Genomic DNA, 19,948 nt, shown 5'->3' with positions numbered 1-19,948 from the left:
AAAACGTACCTGCATGTGTGTGAATGGGTGGAGGAGCAAAGGAAGAGGAAGAGAGACTCTCAAGCAGACTCCCTGCTGAGTGCAGAGCCCAATGTGGGGCTCTATCCCAGGACCCTGGGATCACAACCTGAGCCAAAACTAAGAGCTGGATGCTCAGCCACTGAGTCACCTGGGCACCCCAATATATGTCCTTTTTAAAAGGGACTTTATTCTGTATGTTGTGAATATTATTAGTGATTTCTGCAATTTCTCAGATCAAGTAGGAAGAACAAGGAAAGAATGGAGAATTGACTAAGGATTATGTTAACTGACAAAGTGAGAGAAAAACTAAAGATAATGATAAAAGCACAATGCTAAGGAAACCTTAGGGGCTCTTTAAATGAACACAGTGACTCACACTTTGAAGAGCCCTGAACACTAGCTGTGCTTTTAACTTCTGTCCAGAAAAAAAAAAAAAAAAAGGACTTCTATGTGAAAGGAATATACTTTGCTTTGTAGAATCATTACATTAATAGACTAAGCCTCCCGGCTTATGATTAAAAAATAATAATAAATAACACAAAAAAAATGTGATAGCTGTGGTGGATGGAAGAACTTAATTGTCAGCAGGCTGTTTAGAAGCAGCTGATTAAAGTTGAGTTTAGAAACATGAGCAGTTTGGCATGCTGTACATACAGCCTTTTACGGTGAGTTGAATCCTTCCTCCAGATTTTTTTTTCAAAATTTTTTCCTGGGAAACAGTGTCACAAAATGCTCCACAAAAGGAAAACTCCTGAGGTCAGCTAAAGTCTGGGATGTGCTGTGCTCTAGACTTCCCTCACAGAGTCACAGTGCTCTGAATATCCCACAGGGAAAGGGCTTGACTTGGCTTAATTTTGGCCTTATTGAAAATCATTTGGCTGAGGAATCCCAGGGATTTTGGCTTGACACCTTCTCACAGCTTGCAATCCATGGTAGTGTTCTATAGGATGTACTGAAAATATACTTATTAACCTCTGAACAGAACTACTGTCACAACCGAATCACTCAAAGAGCTCTATGGTTTTATAGAAAAAAATCCATCATATTTTTAGAATGTTTTGAAGGGATCCAGGGATGAGTACCATGATGTCTATAACTTAATTATAAATGTTTCATCCAGAAATATGTATGGGTGGTATATGTATACATATGTTTATGTACACACACACACACACACACACAGAGGGAGCGCACTCAAAATATGGCAAAATGTTCACAACTGGTCAACTACAGTGAAGGATATAATGTGTAATACGTTTGAAGTATTTCTCTAGTTTTGAAAATCCATTCTATAAAAGAGGGATGTATTATAAACACAAACACAAGCTGCATCGATTATCTTGGGCAATGAAGGGATCACCATATGGAAGAGTCGATTAGGCAAGAAGGAGGATTGTAAGATCCAGGCAGAAGTAGAAAGGGAAGGAGATTCACATTATTGACCTGGAGTGATACAGCTGGAGCATCCTTCACATTGCCTTGCCATTCCTATAGGAGTGCGGCTCCATATTCAAAACTCTGTACCTCAGACCCTCAGTCAGGCCAATGAGAACATTGCCCAGAAAAGACCTCAGCATGGTGTTCATTCTTATTCTTGTCTGTGCACTCCAGACCTCAACATGACACAGAGAAGTTTGCCAACTTTAAATAGTGTGATGAGGCCAAATTAGTGAGGAAGCCATCCTGAAAAGGGGGTCTCAGGATTGACCGGAAAGCCCAGACTTCTTGACCAAGTAAAGCCAACAGCGTGAAATGTGCCGTAGCCAGGATTGGCCCGACCTTGATCTTCCTTAGACTGGCTATTAATTCCCAGCTTGCAGCTGGCTCTGGGAGGCACCGTGTAATAGATTGCATGTCATCTTGTATGCTTCTAGGGCGCAGACGTGGGCATGCAGTATTTTCTGACTAACTTCTCAAGGACTTTGGTGAAGGTTGTAGCACACAGAATGGAAGAGTTCCCCAGTCTCTGGATTGCGCCTGGCTATATCATTTGCTGAAACAATATTGCAAACATTGCTCTTGCCCTAAGGGAGAGAGAGGAGTCATTTAGCTTCCTGCAGTTTCATAGATGCATCATTTACTATTGTAAAGCTGCTGCTAATATGCTCTTTCAACAATGCTAGTGTCTTCGCCACCCTGACTCCCCCTCATAAGCCTCTCCTTTCCCCATTCCTGTTTCTCCTCCTTTTTCTTCTTCTTCTTTTTTTTTTTATTTAACCTTTACAGCAGGTTATAAAAATTGTGACATTGGATTTGTTCCTATTTCTGAACAAGGTTGTAACCGTAAGGGTTCCTGCATCCCTCACTACGCTCCTCTGGCTACATGGTAAAATCGTCAGTCCTTGTGGTGTTCTAATACTCTGCCAGTTGTTATGATATTTCTATCAATTTAATATATGGTTTTATCCAATAACATTTGTGATATATATAAAACCTGAGGAATATTTTTTACGTAATTATCATATGTGCTAGTAACAATGTGATATTTATAGACTTGAATATTTTGCCCATTAAAGGCACCAAAGTTACAAAGAAGCATCAGAAAAACATAGTTTCTTATCAATACAGACCTATGTTTATGTTTTATCTTCCCTTCACACTGGAGGCTAAATATTAATCTCTGGAGAGTAATAATTATAAAATATATTAACAAACATTGAAATAAAATTTGACATTTTTATTGTACTTTACATTTTACAAAGTATTGTCACTTAAAATAATAGTAAAGATGGCTGAACAAAGGACAATTCCAAGATGCCTACAAAGGCTTTTAAAAAAATAAATTAGTAAGAAATAAATGGGGCTGTATGGAGACTTTAGGATCTCTTCTTGTTTCTCATTGTTTTGTACCAGTTGTTTTTAATAAGCAGTATGTGTTTGGGAGGCTGAAGGTTTTCACTCTTTCATAAAGATAAAATATCCTTTATTACTTGTAGATGATCTTAATGATAATAGCAAAATCATAAGCAAAATTCACATGCCATGGAATTTTATGTAACCCCACACACAACAGGAAATAAGGTGTAAGGATTAAAAGAATTAGTAACATTATACCTTTAAAAAGGCAGTTATTTCATTAGTGAGTGCCTCTAAATAAAGTGAGCTCTTTGTAGAAATGGCAGTGGGACACTGCTCTGAAAGTTCCCCCCGATGTACAGAGTAGCACTATTTCTGCTTGCTGACATTTGAGAGAAGTGATCAGAGATATTTTAATTATTGATTTTTTTTTTTGCCCAGCTTTTATTCTTGTATCATTCAAATGACATTTGTATAGGGAGAAAGCACTAGTGAAACACAAAGCACCGATTTCTGCACACTGCTGCTAGGCAGTGTCTCAGGACTGTTAAAGCCCCTCAGGACTCTTGTCTTACTTCATGTGTAACTCTGTGTTGGAAAGTCTTCACTGGAAAGCCAGCAAACTGTGATCATCCCAGACATATCAAGAGAAATAGGCTGGTATGTCCCTATAAATAAGATTTTAAGAGGAAAAATCTAGAGCTTTCAAAACTGTGTAAAGAAGCATGAAATAGAATTCAGGAGAAGTGGTCTTTAAATTTCCTGCACTTCCTATCCTTTTTAAAAACATCAGTAGCACAGAATGCATTTAACTTCCCTGCGTTGCAAATACACTTGGCCAGCTCTCCTGGCAGCAGGTCGCTTACTTTGCTGAGTAAAGTCAGTGAGGCTGTTGGCAAGAAGAAGAAAAGATTTTCACTCTTGAGCATAAAACTAGATTTTCTAAATTAAATTGTTGTATCCTTGTGGGAACCTTTATCCCACTAATGTTTCAAAATGCTCCTGGGGAGTTCATTTGAAAATTTGTCTCAATTTGGATTCAATGTTGATTGGCTATTTCTCTGCTTTTTTTTTCTTTCCCCCCAGCTGGTAGACGAACCTACAACAGCTTTTATGTTTACTGCAAAGGCCCCTGTCAAAGAATACAGCCAGGAAAACTGAGGGTGCAGTGCAGCACCTGCCAGCAGGCAACACTCACCTTGGCCCAGGTAAGGAGCTACGGCTTTGGCAGAAAGTGCCCAGAAAAAATGAGTGTGTTTCCAGAGCTGCCTTTTGAGGTTTCTAATCAGATGAGACCCATGACTGAAATAAAAGGCATTCTTCTAGGTGGTTGTAATGGTTAATGGTATCTAAAGTTTCATTTAAAAGTACATGACTCTGTGCTGAGCCATCATCTTTATGTGTGTAGCCTAGGCCTTCTGGAAGGAAGCAGAGAGAGTGCGTTTATGACACCAAGAGGTTATGCTTTGGTGGGGGTATCTTTAAAAGATGCCAGGAAGGAGCTTCCTAAGACTTTGGAAATGTTTCACGTCCTGATCAGTGTTACCATAATGTGATTGTATACAACTGTCAAAATCCACTGGACTGTTCGCTGAAGATGGACGCAATCGAGGTTACTACATGTAAGTTACACCTCAGTAAAGGAGTGAAAAGAAAAGTTGTGGATCAACTACAGTATGCGTGTGAAACCGAGGTCAGCAAGCTACCATCTGCTGTGCTCTCCGCTTATGTTGTACAGTTCACAAACTAAGAATGTTTTTACATTTTTAATTGGCTGGGAAATATCAAAAGAATAATGCTGTGTGGCCCATGAGTGCTCTATAAAGTTTATTCCAGTCTCCATGATAAAGCTATATCAGAAAGCAGTACCTTCTCCTTACCTATTGTCTGTGCCTCTTCTGTGCCCAGGTCAGGTTGAGTAGTTGCCACACCTACCAGATGCCCTGCAGAGCCTGACATAATCTACCTCTGGTCCCTTTGAGAAAATGTCATGAACCCATGATGCAAAACATGCACACTGCTAGGCTATGGCTTCCCCGTGATGGTTGTGCAGGATTTGGCTAAAGTTGATGTGGATGTGAATGTGCAAGTGAGGAGGGTGTTCTGGTTGGTGCAATCAAGGGTCAAAGGTCAAGGGTAAAGGGTTTTTGGGTGATCTGGGGCTGAAGTGGGGACAAGGACCCCCTCCCCACACCAGGCCCCTATTATGGCTACATTTAGATTTTTTATTCCACAGGTGATGGGGAGCCAAGACAAAATGTTAAAAATAAAGGTGATCTATAAAATGACATTTTAGAACATTTATTAGTGCTGTAACAGTCTGTCATTGGGACTGAAGTTGGTGACAGATTGAGGGCAAAGAGGTTAATTAATAGACTCTTCATATGGTTCATGCGGGAGGAACCACAGGTCTGGGTCGGGGCGGTGGCCCATGGAAAGGGTATAATGGAACAGCAGAGAAGAACATAAAGGATACACCCAACAAAGGAAAAATCATGGATCCCTGCCTCAAGCCTGGGGAAGATAGCAGAATTACTCAAAAATGCAATTCAGTATTTCATTATGCTATAATCGCTCTGCTACACAGGTGAATTCTGTGACTCCACTCAGGGAGATAAATCCATAAGTGATAGTTTGTTCTCATCCATTGGACCAGACCTTTCTCTGGAGGTGTCACTGGACAGTGCTTCTGTCTGGGAAATGTGCTGTCTTAGGAGCTGGAAGTTTCTCTTCCAGCAGAATCTCTCCTCTGCCATGAGCATTTTCCAACACAATAAGCAGCCTTTTCTGCCTTTCTGGTCTATGCTCCAGCCTTGACTGCCTCAGATGGTGGATGTGACCTATTTATCCTAACTTCCAATTGTTCTTAAGTAAAAAAAAAAGCAATAACAAATTATTATTGAACACCAAGCTTAATTATTTTGGGGCATTATCTAATTTATTTCATGACACTCTAAATACTGTCGGTAACCTTATTTTAGATTTAGGCTTAAAAAGATTAAGGAAACAGGGACCTATGAGACTAGGAGTTTGAATTGGGCTGTATGATCTAAACCTCTGCAGTCTCCTCATTCTTACCACACAGGTATGTTTACACTAAGTATCGTATGCTCAAATATCCCCGATGATCAAACTGGTGATTTAAGACTTAGATCAGAAGTATGATGTGGCAGGAGGGTGAGGATCATGGTGGGGGGAGAGACCGAGGCCCATGCCATTGTTAGCAAATATGTATGTCTTAGGGGGTATATTTAATGTGGCCAATCTTTTATTTAATTAAAAGAAACCATAAATGTGGATTTTTATGTGAAATTTTTCATTTAAAAATGTGCTCCATAGAGGGAAAAAAGAGAAGACAAAAAGGGAAAATCAATCTGCAGCATCTGTCCAAATGCACAAAGGAAAGTCATAGCATACAGTGTTATTGTGCATTGGTGTTAGGTGCTTAGAGATCTTGGTATGCAGTAAGCACTTAATTCAAGTGAGTAATTGCTGAGAGACTATATGGTGAGAACTGAAGATGGCCCTCCAGATTCTTCATACTGCATGGGTTCGGATTCCGTGGTCATTATTTCCCACCTGTGTAGCTCGGGGACATCTGTTACATTACCTGGGATATGGTATCTACTTCTTATTTCTTGTGAAGATTAGTTCATATATGTAGAGTATTTAGAACAGTAGCTGGAGGGGCATATGGGTGGCTTCGTTGGTAAAGTGCCTGCCTTCAGCTCAGGTCGTGATCCCAGGCCTCGGTGTGGGGCTCCCTTCTCAATGGGAGTCTGCTTCTCCCTCTCCCTCTGCCCCGCTTGTGTTCTCTCACTATCTCTCTTTCAAATAAATAAAAGAAAATCTTAAAAAAAAGAACAGTAGCTGGAATATAAATAATTAGAAATCTTAAATGCTTTCTTATTATTACTTTTTAAATTATTATTCATGAATATTCAACACACACACACACACACACACACACACACACACACACGTTTAGGTACTTCACCATGAAATCAATCCAGACTTTGGCTAACTCCTTTCAAAGAAGTGAAAGCATCTCCCCTCCCAGCCTGTTCTTCAGGAGGCCTCCCCTACCTGTCACCTGGACCAGCATGTCCTTGGAGGGATGCTCTCATCCACCCAATGGTCCAGCCTCTGCCCCATCTAAGATGTTCACTGCCATGACCGCCTCAGACTTTGTCAGTTCCTAGAACTGCTCCACATTTGATTATTAAATTCCGACTCTTATTCTCCCTACATTATTTTTGCTCTGTACATTGTTAACTCTTCTCTGATGTTCTTCTAGAGCCATCTGGCCTTTTCTTTCATCAGTTTCTTCCTTGACAGGCTCTAACTTCACCTACATTATTTCAGATATCATTACATTTCTGTTCCACATTCTATGCCATTGTCCATTTGTCTATATTCCAAGTGTGGGTAAGCCTCTTAGATAACTTGCCGGTTTGGATCCCTACTGTATTTTCAACACTTCGCTGAGTACCTTGCCCATAGTGGGACTCAAAGCTAATCATGCTAAGTGAATGGCATCTGTACTTGAACTCTTACACGCTGATTCAATAGACCCACATACTTTAGAAATTACATTTGGCATTTTGTAATCACATTAATCATAGAAATTATGATTGTTTTGCTACCATTTATTGATTTCCTTCCTTACATTTAAATTCTAGCACTCGTAATTTTCTCTATTTTCATGACAGACCTGCAAAGTAGATATTATTATCTGTTGTTTTTAAGAAAGAGATTCCACAAACTTAAATTCTGAGCCCAAAGTCCCACAGTTAACAAACACTGGTGCCAGGGTTGAAAAGTCTTCTGTGTTTCTTTAAAAGACCTGCCTTTTCTAAGATAGATTGCTTGCTCTACAAATCCAGCTACTTCCCTACACTTAAACTATCATTCAAAAATATTCTTGGAGGGGGGAAGAAAAACTACTTAAAGATTTAAGGAGAATGGAAAAGAGGATTTAAAGATTACTTATTTAGTCTGAAATTTTATTTTATCATTTTATTTATTTATTTTTTTTAAATATTTGTTTTTATTTATTTATTTTTTTTTAAATTTTTATTTATGATAGTCACAGAGAGAGAGAGAGAGGCAGAGACACAGGCAGAGGGAGAAGCAGGCTCCATGCACCGGGAGCCCGACGTGGGATTCGATCCCGGGTCTCCAGGATCGCGCCCTGGGCCAAAGGCAGGTGCCAAACCGCCGCGCCACCCAGGGATCCCTATCATTTTATTTTTTTAATCTGAAATTTTAATCTAGTTACTAGATACCGCATAACTGCCACCCAGTAAATGAGAAAAACAGGCACTTTGATATTTTATTAATAACAAACATCCGCACTCAATAGTACCTTCAGATAGAAGCTCTGTGGAGCAGCTGAGTCATCACGCCAGTCTTTAAGCCAAGGCTCAGCAGTGGGTGGGTGGGGCAGGAGCTGAACTCTGCCAAGAGGAAGGATTTCTAGGTAGAGAATAGGCAACTCTTAGGTTTCACTTTTTCAAACTTTATAAAGATCTACAACTGACAGAATTTTCTCTGGTCAAGGAAAACAATGAAAGAAAGAATGGACTTTGGCTGACAAGTGATAGCGGAGCAGGATGTGTTTTATAGGAGCTTCTGCAAGGAGCTTTTTATACGCAAATTTTATTTTTTCTGGTCTGAAAAAAATCAGTCTACAATTGGCACTTTGCCTTTCATGAGCCTTAATAGTAAACTCCTAATTATTTGTCGTGGTTGTGGGAGACTTACTTATAATGCCAACATTTCCTCAACACTATTTAAATTTTGTGTGTGAGATAATGAGCTGCCTCTTGTACATAATGCTCTAAGGTTTAATGGTTTACATGTTTCACATTTAATATGATGCTTCTAATGAATTGGTAAGGAAGACCAGACGGCATTTCTGTCACATTGTTGGGATGGGGTAACTATGTCCAGAAGTTTTGGTCTGACCTTGCAGGTAAATTGAAAATCAGCTGGAACACCAGGTTTCCTTCTGAATATAAATCAAATTACCTTCTTTATTTCATGGTGACCTTGACCAGGATTTCCACCAGCCCAAATAACCCATAGAAACATGAGTTCTCACTGGAAAATAGTGAGCAGCAGCTGATTGGAAAAACATGGCAAACCTCAATTTTCATTTGTCTCTTCAAAGATTGTCCACTAAGGTACACACAGAAATGACACAGGGTTGAGCGTAAAAGGGAGGTTGCTTTGTACTTGCATGTACATTTCTGATTATGTGCTTAAACAATAAAATGGCTAACCCAAAATAACCCATGTCATCACTGTCTCCCTCATTAGTGTGGAAAGGCAAATGATGAGCAAGTCATAGCCTCAGAGACCATCTTTTTTTCTTTAATACAAAAATAATGTGGACAGAAGAAGTAAAGTTTTCCAAGATATGTAGGAAATATGCAGCTTTTAGAAATAACAGGAAACTAAACTTAAACTGGAAAAAGAAACAGCACCAAGAAAGCTTAAAGATGCTTGTTGCACCTCCAAAGAAACAGCACCAAGAAAGCTTAAAGATGCTTGTTGCACCTCCCTGCCCCTGGGACCCTGCCAAACTCAAAGTTTCGGGGTCAGCAGGGTGTGGTCCTTCTGGTCTGTCCTACTGTGGAACTGTAAGCCTGGTGGTGAGGAGTGAGCCTTCTGGCAAGGAAACAAGGTACACAGTCAGGTGCAGCTCTTAGTTGAAGCTGTCACAGATTTTTCAGGACCAATTAATAAGAATGCAACTGTGCAACTTGTTAAACATCGTGCCTGGGCTGATGAAGTTTAGTTAGAATATGATGGTAATGGTGAGGAGGCTGTCCACAGGGGTCATGCTGGGATGGCTTCTCTTCCTCAGCCCTGCAGGCTCTTGCTTCCTAAGACCTAAAAGAGTGCCCTCTCCTGGTCCCTTCCTCCCCCCCCCCCCCCCCACAGTTCATATGTGGTCTAGCCATTGCCCACATTCTAGGTGGACTCAACTTCCTGAGGACAACACAACTTCTAGGATAGGGAGAAAGGGACTAGCTTTTTGAATAGAAAACAGGCTTAAAATACAGTAAGAATGCTTATGAATAAGACAATTGATCAACTGCAAATAATCAGAAGCTAGAATGGATGCAGGATTGAGGGGAGAGAACACACAGCAGAGCCGTATCGGAACTGTCTGGATTTGGATTCTGTAGCTGTGGGACTTTGGGGTAAGTTACTTTAATTCTTTGTCTCTGTTTTCTTGTCACAAAATGGAAGTAAACAATGTCATTAAAGTTATGGTGGATTAAATGATTTAACTCTCTCAAGTACTTAGCACAGAGAGAAAAATTAAGTACCTCGCAAGGAGGCACATAGTAAACACTCAGAGACTGTTGTTCTTACTGTGGTTTGTTAGGTGAAGACTTTTCTGCCAAAAAAAAGCATCAGAACAACTGCTGAACTCCCATCGTAAACCTCCAGGACTCTTTAGTTCTGGTGAAGGTTACATATTGTTAATCTCTCCAGCATAAACTGGAGGTAACCCGAGTTATCCACCATTAACATCTTTTTGTTTGCACTCAGTTTATTAGTTTTCAAATGAATCAGAAGCCAGGAGATTACTGCAGCCAAGAACTCCAGGAGATTTTTTTTTTTTCTCCTACAATCACTATAATTACTTTATCTCAAAAAGAACTTTATCTTTGCCACTCTAATGAGATACTCTGCCATGAAATAGCATTAAAGCTAAAAGGTTTCTGATGAGAAATGGGGCAATAAATAGAGTAAGATGTAAAATGCCTGGCGTGATGGATTTTATTTAAAATTGGTTTATAGATTAGGAACAATTTATGTGAGGAAATTTATTAAGAAATATTGTCTAAATGTATAATCATTCCTAAACTTAATATTTGTTACAGATTAATTGTTAGGAAGGAGTCTACTTGCTTCTCTTAGTATCAAAAGCTGTGCAATAAAGCCTTGGAATACATCTAAGCTTATTTAGGAATTATTTATTCAATTATTAGGCATTTCTGAGCTTATAGGGTTTAATGAAAGAGTCATTGCAAATTATTTTGTTATTTAAATATATGTATGTATATTATTTTTTAAAGCCCATTTTGGATGTCTAAAATGTGTAACCTGGCCCTGAAGTCTGTTTTTGATTTGTGTTACAATGCCAGGCCTAAAGAAGCGAGTTTTTGTAAGGATTTATCTCACAACAAGGATTTAGGATTGAGAGGGAGCAGAACACAAGTCTTGTTCCTTACAGATGCTGAGGCACCCTCGTGTTTACTTCTGTCCCTTTCCTGCCATTAGTTCTGCCCTGAGATTTCTCTTGACCATAGGGACTCTCCTCCCTCCATCTTTCTGAAGCCTACCTTCTTTGTGTTGTATTCTCTTTGGTCCTCCCTGCACACTCTAGCCCTCTCAGCCGCACACGAATGATGCCCTCACACTGATCAAGTGTCCCATGAAGAGTAACTGACAAAAGATTGAGAGATTAAAAGATTTTCCTCTTTTTCTGTTCTCCCAAACCAATACCTGGAAAAGAGCCAGGCTAAGGTAAAAATAAACAAATAATAATAATAAACCAAACCTCAAAGTATTACCATAAAGAATTTTAAGTTTTAATGATTTATTTTTTATTAAAAAATTATTTTTGATAGTATACAAATATATTGAACACTGTAAATTCTAAGTGTAAAATAATCTACTTAAATTGGGTTGATCCAAATCACTTTGAGAGATCAATGTCAGCTGATATAACAGACTTAAAATTGTAAGTGAATGCTACTAGTTTCATTCTCCTAAGATCTGTAGTAGTTTTGGAAAATCGATGCCTAGTATTCAAGCTTATAAATACTACTCATGGCCAACATTTGTCTCCACTGACTACTGATTAATTTCCTAACCTATGTTACTGATTTTACCAAATTTACTAATTTACCAAAAAAATTATAGGAAATAATATCGTTCTGGAACATTCTTTTGGAATTTTTATTTGTATTGTGATTACACTATTCATTTGATTATCTTAAACATTCAGTGATATATTTTCTTAGAAGACTTTAAGAAATACTCAGTTGATTGAAAGCTAAAGATCATAGGTGAATTCATCTTATGAAGTTTTTCTTCTTGAACATATTCGTGCATATATTCTTAGGAATATACACAAAACCATAACATTTCGTTTAAGAACTTTTGGATTATACTAATTTCTTTCTAATGTTTATTTTAGTTATTTTGTTTTTATCCCAGAGTTATTGTTTTCCCACCAGTTTCTCTATTAAATATTCATCAATTTCCCCCAGATTTCTTTTAACCAATTATAAAGTCTGCAGCGTCTTATATTGAATTGAACTGTTGTAATGGCTTTCAAAGGCATCTCCAGTCTGAGCTGAACAACTTTATATTCCTACAAGCATGTGAGATGTAAAATTTGTTCACACACCAGCTATTTCCCGCTGCAGCTGGAGGCCATTGAGGCAAATCGCCGGAAAGAGGACATTGAGCACACAGCACTCTGAGGGCAGGGGAGGGATCTGAAGAGCTAGGGAAACAAACCATAAGAGACTGTTAATGATAGAAAACAAACTTAATGATAGGGGTTGATGGACCAAGGTGACTGGGGGATGGGCTAGATGGCTGATGGGGATTAAGGAGGGCACTTGTGATGAGCACTGGAAGTATGATGAATCTCTAAATTCTACTCCTGAAGCCAGCATTGCACTGTATGTTAACTAACTGGAGTTTAACTATTTTTCCTTTTTTTTTTTTCTATTTTTCTTTTTAAATGAAGAGCTCTGAGCACGGAAGACCAAGCTACACATTTTACGAATAATGAAATAAATTATTATATTAGGTAAACTGGCTTTTTTGCTTATTTGGTAAATCAGTTTTGGTGAATTGATTTTCAGCTGACTTCCCTAGAAGCCCCTCCTACAAATGCCACAGAATTTACAGAAATAGGACACAGTAGTTTTATTTATTTGAAGAAAAAAACTTTCATAAAAGTTCTGGGTCTTCTTAATGGCTCTCAGTGACTCTTCCAGTGTTTCAGTTGGAGTTCTAGTGGGAAAAGAGCCATAGACAAGAGAAGAGGAGAGTGAAGGGAACAGAATGGCCTTTTGGACTTGGCCTGAGCCTCATGATTCAGAGAATGAGAGCAGAGAGTCGTTTTTTATCAGAGTCTGTGAGAACCTGGGCAAAAGTCAGAGCTAGGAACATTCCAAGCTATGGAGAAGCGAACCCAGCATCTCTTGGGGACCAGAGAGATCTTGGGCAAGACTGCCAGAGTAGCACACGGATATTCAGGGATTCAACTACATTTGATTTCGGATAAACAATGAATACTCTTGTAAGACAAGTATGTTCCAGATCCTGCATGGAACATAACTACATTACATATTTTTTTTATCTGAAATTCAAATTCTCATCTATACTTCATCTGAAAACACAAGTTCTGGGATCATGTCTTCCCTCTTTGCTGGGATATCCGTATAGCCAACACTTAATGCTGACACCAGGGAGGCCTTCAGTGGGCTTTTGATCAAGCTACATAGGTAAGCAGGAGCTGGAGCAGGAGTTAACAGCAAGACCAACAAACAGAACAGCTGGAGCTGACAGACTCAGCAGTGGTCCTGTGTGGGGAACAGTCACAGGCAGGGGTGGGAGAAGTCTAGAAATAACAGGATCCCTGAGGAATAATCCCAACATCCGTGTGTGAGAGTAATCAGGCAACAGCTATCTGAGCCACACTCATACTTTACTGGATGCAAGTGTTTGTTTCTGGAGGACTGCTGATAATTCTTAGTAAACCAAAGGGAACTTCTCATTAGAAATATAAACACACAAAAACAATAAATGTGTTTTTGTGGAATGGAAAAAGATTCATTTTTCCTATATTACATTAGTGTGAATATTTAATAGTTTCTAAACAAAAAAGTAGAATATAGTTATCTATTGAAATAAATAAAATGTCAAACACATATATAAAATTGTGTGTGAAATAAGTTGTGTTATATGTAAATGTAAATTTATTTATGAAATAAGTGAAATGTTCTCCAGCTGAGGTGTAGGCAACTTTAGCCATCTATTTACTATGGTCCATTATTTCAATCACAGAAATTCTTACTTTGAGAGCTTTGTCTTAGGCTTAATATTTCAGAACTACATTTTTGTTTGGTGATTTGTTATTAGCTGAAGTGATTTCAGTAAATTGAAGCCTGCATAAACGTTGGTCAGGGTTGGTAATTCACTGACATTTTAATCTGGCTAATAATTTGCATTTGGAATTTAGTGGAGAAAGTTTTTCACAGCTTCTTTATTTAGGGACTTTGTATTAGTAAATGACTTTTTTTTTCAATCATAGATTTACTTACACCTTTTTAAGAAAAAGAACGAGAAAAGAGAAAGTAATCTTACAAATGCATGTTCCCAGAGCAGATGAGTACTTACAGGCAGTTATCCTGCATCAAGCTATAAATTGTGTCTGACCATAGCTGCCAGGATACTCAGCCATGCTCCTGACCCATGATGATAGTGTGAAATTGCTCAAAGTGTGGGTAGGAAATTAAGTCATGCTATTCTATGATGTATGTGTATGTATTTTAAAGTGTGTTGAGTTCTTTATATCTATCTGTCTATCTCATCTATCATGAGGAATAAGTGTTATTAATAACTGTAATTCATTGAATGTTTATGAGACACCAAAATATAATCTCAGTACTTCACCAAAATATCTAACTTAACTTTTATATTTGAAGAATTCTCTTTTTAATTTTCATGTATGCACATTGTTATGTCAATGCCATTTTTTCTGTGAAAGATGGTAAAAATTTTCCAAAGTCTGTCAATCAGTAATGACAAGTCACCATTAATCTATTTAATTGGAAATTGATTGAGCTACTTAGCAGCTTTATTCCTTGTTCAAGATGTTACCTTTAAAAATGAGAGAAATATCTAATGGAACTGCATAGAATACTTTGGCAAAATCACAACCTAAATGTATTTATAAAACAGAAAGAAAATAAAGTCTTTCAAAGAAAGTTTTTCTTTATTTCATTTTAATTCGCAGTTAAATGTATCATATTTTAGAACTGCGTTTCTTTGTTTATTGAAACAAAATACTGTTCACCAGCAGTGATAGAATGAACATTCACCTAACAGAGGGCTTTATCCATAAAGATAGAAGTGTTATTTTAAGCACTGTTGGGGTTGTTTGTACTTTACCATGCACATGCACAGCACTGGGCTCATGGCATCAAGTCTATAGTAGGGTGGGATGATGGGAAACAGCCGTATGTCTCATTTATTTAGGAAAGGAAATACTAATAATAATTTTAGAAGCCTGTTTGCAGGCTTCTCATATCTCGTTGTTCAAAATTTGGACATATGGCCACCGTAATTATAAAGGATGCTTGCAAAGCAAGTGTTTTCCAAAAATGAACAGGATATCCATGATTGGCTTAGAACAATTGTATTTGTCCACTGATTTGGGTCCATTGCTCTTCCAATCAAAATCGGCATTCTATTAATAAGGAGAGAGAAGGAGACAGGCATTGGGTGGGCTGTGACTAATGGCTGCCATATTTGTAAAGGCACAGTTGCTGATAGACAACTTTCATGAACTCATCAGTTTCATTACTGAGTCTTATGTTGTGTATACAGTTATATATTTATATTGTATTATACAGTGTTATTATACTCTCTTTCATTATAGCTACAATCCCAGCGTAATTCAGTTTTGAACTTGTTTTTGTGTATGAAATGCCACTGTTGTTTCAACAGTTATTTTTATATATAAATGTAGTTCTTTGGTTGTCTACAAAATGAAACTTTGACAACATAGAAGCTTTATCAAGAATTGGGTAAAGAAAAAAAAGATATTTAGGCCAGTGGGTTAATTTATTTGTTCTTTGCTTAAGAAGTACATGGTCCAAAAACCTTCCTGGGAAAAGATAACTAGAATTTAGGAACCCTGTTTGAATCCATTGTAGATCCTTTGCCAATCCTTTATAAAGAACACATATATTACCTAGCACTAATAAAATGTAGGGGGGTGGGAGAGCCACATTGAATGACCCTGCTACAGAATTAGACAATACTCTACAGATCAGAACTGTGATATGTTTTTGCAGTCATTTTACAGAAGCATTGATACTAATGCACGCATGCCATCTTTCATCTGGCAATATCAGGCTACCTGCATAAATGCATCAGTGAAGCCAGATGAGAAATGGAGAGGTTAATTGACTTTACTTGGGTCCACTGTGGGAAAGGAGCCACACTGAGAGTTAAATCTGGGGACTTGAGTTTATATTCTCATTCAAAGCACCCACATTGAGATACATTCATTTTCTTACTAGGACTGAGGAAGTGTAGAGCCTTGCCTGCAGCTTTTTCCTGAAAAAAAAGTCAAATTTACTAGACTACATTTTCTAAAGTGGGAGTGGAAATTTGGATAAAAAGTGAAATGTGGATGTTTTCCTTTAGTGAAGAGGCAACAGGAGAATGCTGGTGTACTTGGAGCATAGGGAACTAAAGGGGAGCTCTTGTGAATTATGGCTGCTTCTAAGTGACTGGTCAGGTCCACTGGTTTGTTGGAGGGCATAATACTAACAAAGCTAGAAACCATGGCATGAGCCCTGCGGGGGCCACTTACCTTTCTGAGTCCCTACAATCACTTGTTAGTATGATTAAACTAGGAATTCTCCCAGCTAGTTTCAGAGAATTACATTTATGTCTAGTGTCATCATGACCCTGAATTTTATGTCTTTTATATCTTCAGTTGTGCACTGGGAATTTCATATTAATTTAGAAAGCCATACTCATTAACATACACTGACCTGCTGCCTAGGAAATGACCCATATTAAAATGATCAGATGTGGCATCATTTAAAGCTGAGCTGGTCGCATCATCTCAGGGACATATGAAACTTTCCCCACCATAATGTGTTAAAAATAAATGAAAAACCATGTTATTTCTCTTTCTTACTGAGTAAAATATCCTATTTAAAGTAGTGGAGGTCGAGGGTCAGTGAAAATAAATGTCATACAATCTGTAAGTTGTGTAATGCTTCTGTAAAGCCAAGATTTAGGCTTTGCATAAACAGATATAGGAAAGATGATTATATTTATATAGATCTATGTAGTTCTATATAGACATAGCTTCACAAAATAAATGGAATGTGACCAAAAAATGAAAGACTCCGCTACTTGGATACCCCTCTACTCTATTCAATTCTAGACTAAGTGCCTTGAGGCAAAGACTATGCCTTTTTTATCTTTGTGCTGTAGAACGGTGCTGAATGCAGTGGAGATTGTTAGACATGATTTGTGGAGTGAATGGATAACTGAACTGATGACATCATAGTTACTGTACGCCTTGGTCTACGCATAATCTTACAATAGGAATGGCCTTTATAGTTTTCCAGTCCAAATTTCCTCCCGATATAAAAAAGTGCTCTTATAATATATGCTCAGTGTTTGTTACCTGTCTTCTGCTCCAGGACTTTTGGTATGGAAGGAATCATTTCTTTACAAGTTAACTCTTGTTATTGTACAGAACTTTAATTGACAGAGAGTTATTTGCCCTGAAATGTGTCTTCACCCCTCACTTAGTGCTCTACTAACTCTTTGAAAATAGAACAGTATCCAAGGGATCTCCCATTAGGTGGCTCTTCACATGTTTAAAGTAGCTAAAACAATTTACTTCCCGAGTCTTTTCTGTCTTAAACTTGTGGCTTTCAAATGTAAGAAAGGCTAAAAGTATCACCTTGCCTCAAACAAATATATGTTTTCTGTGAATAGCTTCAGAGTCAGGAAAGTGTGGCAATTGTGTGAAAGAAACATCATTTCTAGATAAGGATGCGCTAGGAGACAGGGCCAGCAGATGACCATTCGCACTTGGATAAGGCTTTTGTGGACAGGCTAGGGTTGATCCAGAGCTTTCTTGAACAGAAGCCTGAATTGCAGAATGGTAAAAAGGGAAATTATAGCAGAGCCCAACATAACTGCATCCATCTAGTCTTCTAGATTTACCCAGTGGGGCTCAGACCCTGACTCACTGCCTCCCACTGACTCCAGAAGAGCAGTATCAGGCTCTCTGAGTTATTTCAGTGAAACTCTTCTTTCTTGATTTAAGATGAAGGGAGGTATTCCGTTGTGTTGGGATGTTGATATAATGCAGTTTTCAACAAAGAAATCATCTTCACAAATTTATCTCTACCCAATCTCTAAAGAACCCACTTTTGCACCCACATTATTGGTGAGAGATTTAAAAAAACCCATTGTGTGTTGGAGAGGGGGTAAGTGGAAACTGTACTTTCCACTGAGTTTTGCTGTTAGCTTAAGATTTCTCTGATGTAATAAAGTTTATCTTAAAAATTCTGTCACTGGGTTTTAAATTTATAAATCTGCATAAGGAATCAGCACCTCTCTTGGTTTATAATCTCTACTGTATCTGTGTCATAGTTAAAGCCTTTAATATAACATTCTCTTACCTAAATTGACTCTGTAGAGACTCTGTTTAAAAAAGCGTTTCCATTTCCATTGCCTTCATTCATATGGCAACTATGTAAACAGGGAAGGGTAGGCATCCTTTTGCTGTTTACACATGAGAAAACTGGGACATTCATAGAGAAAAAGAGAATCACCGAAGAAAGAGTATGAGGTGGGGCTCGAATTTGAACCCACATGGTCTGAAAACAGTCTAGAGATTTTCTTGTTCTACTACATTGCCTCCTCTCTTAGCAGAGAGCTAAATATCTTTAGTTGGTACATCATTATCTTTAACACTACTTGTTCCGTAGATTCCCTGAGGCATTTAAAATATTTTAAGTGTGCAGGATCCCTGTCAGCCTTTTCTTCTGAGACATCCTTATGTTTTCTTTGATTTATATTTTGGAGGCACCATCTTTGTTGAGGCCACAGATGCCACTGACATGTTCTTTGCTAGATGTCATGTTATAGATGTTCCAGCCATCTATTAAATTCCAGCTCATAGTATCAAGATAATAAGACCTGAAAATTAGCTGAAATGTGCGCTCTTGATAGCACAGAGCTGCTGTCATTTAGACTAAGCTGTTACTCACTAGTCTTTCCTGGAGAGAAAAAGATTTTTAAATCGCTTATAATGAAGGACACAATGAACACTGGAATTTGACACTTTTAACCTGAAATCTTGTCCTTCCTAGTGTTTTCTTAGGCAACATGAATGACTTCGGATAAGAACTTAAATTACCTTAGTTTAATTTGGAGCAGTATGTTCAGGGATGAATTTCTGTTTCTTTTATTTGGAAAACTGATTTGAGAGAGAAGAGAGGAGAGTAAGTTGGTGCAGATATTAGTTTATTTGATTCTGGTCTGTCATTTGCTGGAAAAACCAACACTGCACATTTACCTGTTACAACTTGAAATTTAGTGAATTTTTGTTTTCAAATGGCTGTGTATTATATTGAACTTGGAAAATTCCAATGAGTTTAGAAAAAAAAATCCATAAGATTGGAAAATGTGCTGTGGTATATAGTTTAGGTGAAGTATGTACTGAATAATACTACAAATCGAGGGAAATGCCCATCTAGAAGTTCAGAAAGATCAAGCCCAGTACAAATTTTTCAGAGCAATGTCAATTTTGCCTTATAAGATGGGGTTTTATTTAGGTTTGCCAGAACAGAAGACCAGGGTGGACAGTGGCATGATTTTGTTTCATTTCTTTAAGATTATACTTTTATGTATACGAGCTTTGAAATGTCTCATTTAGGAGACTGAAATTGGTACTATTAGAAAGTGAAGAAAATTGGTTTACTTTATGTTTCTCAAAGGCCTACAGACAGGTATTTCTCAATACTACCCATTTTACTCCAAACATGTGCATCGCTTAAATTTTAAAGCACATAGGAAATGTGCATCTTTAACTGCACTGGAGGATCAGAATGGAAGGAAAATCAGAGGGGGTCAAGCTCAAATAAGGAAATTTCATAAAGGCAATTGAGAGAAAGAGATAATGGTATGTGTGTGTTCATCACTTTATAGTACCTGATAAATATGGAGTATTCCTGTCATCACAGAATTCTGTTGGGCAGCACTAGCTCAGGGAATTCTGGGTGGATCAGTAAGATGCAGCTATTGGGATTTTTTCTTT

General features: G+C 38.0%; 1 protein-coding gene across 1 annotated transcript in view; it reads left to right on the top strand.

The window, feature by feature from the left end:
• The window catches only part of PRKN (parkin RBR E3 ubiquitin protein ligase), a 1,299,677-nt gene that overhangs the window by 479,876 nt on the left and 799,853 nt on the right, over window positions 1–19,948 (top strand). Inside the window, exon 4 of the mRNA XM_041744985.1 lies at window positions 3,904–4,025. Within this exon, the coding sequence (XP_041600919.1) occupies window positions 3,904–4,025 (122 nt within the window). The remainder of the gene's footprint in view (window positions 1–3,903; window positions 4,026–19,948) is intronic.

The sequence above is a fragment of the Vulpes lagopus genome, chromosome 2 (genome assembly GCF_018345385.1).
Source record: "Vulpes lagopus strain Blue_001 chromosome 2, ASM1834538v1, whole genome shotgun sequence".
Taxonomy (NCBI): domain Eukaryota; kingdom Metazoa; phylum Chordata; class Mammalia; order Carnivora; family Canidae; genus Vulpes; species Vulpes lagopus.
This window is presented reverse-complemented; position numbering and strand designations above follow the sequence as displayed.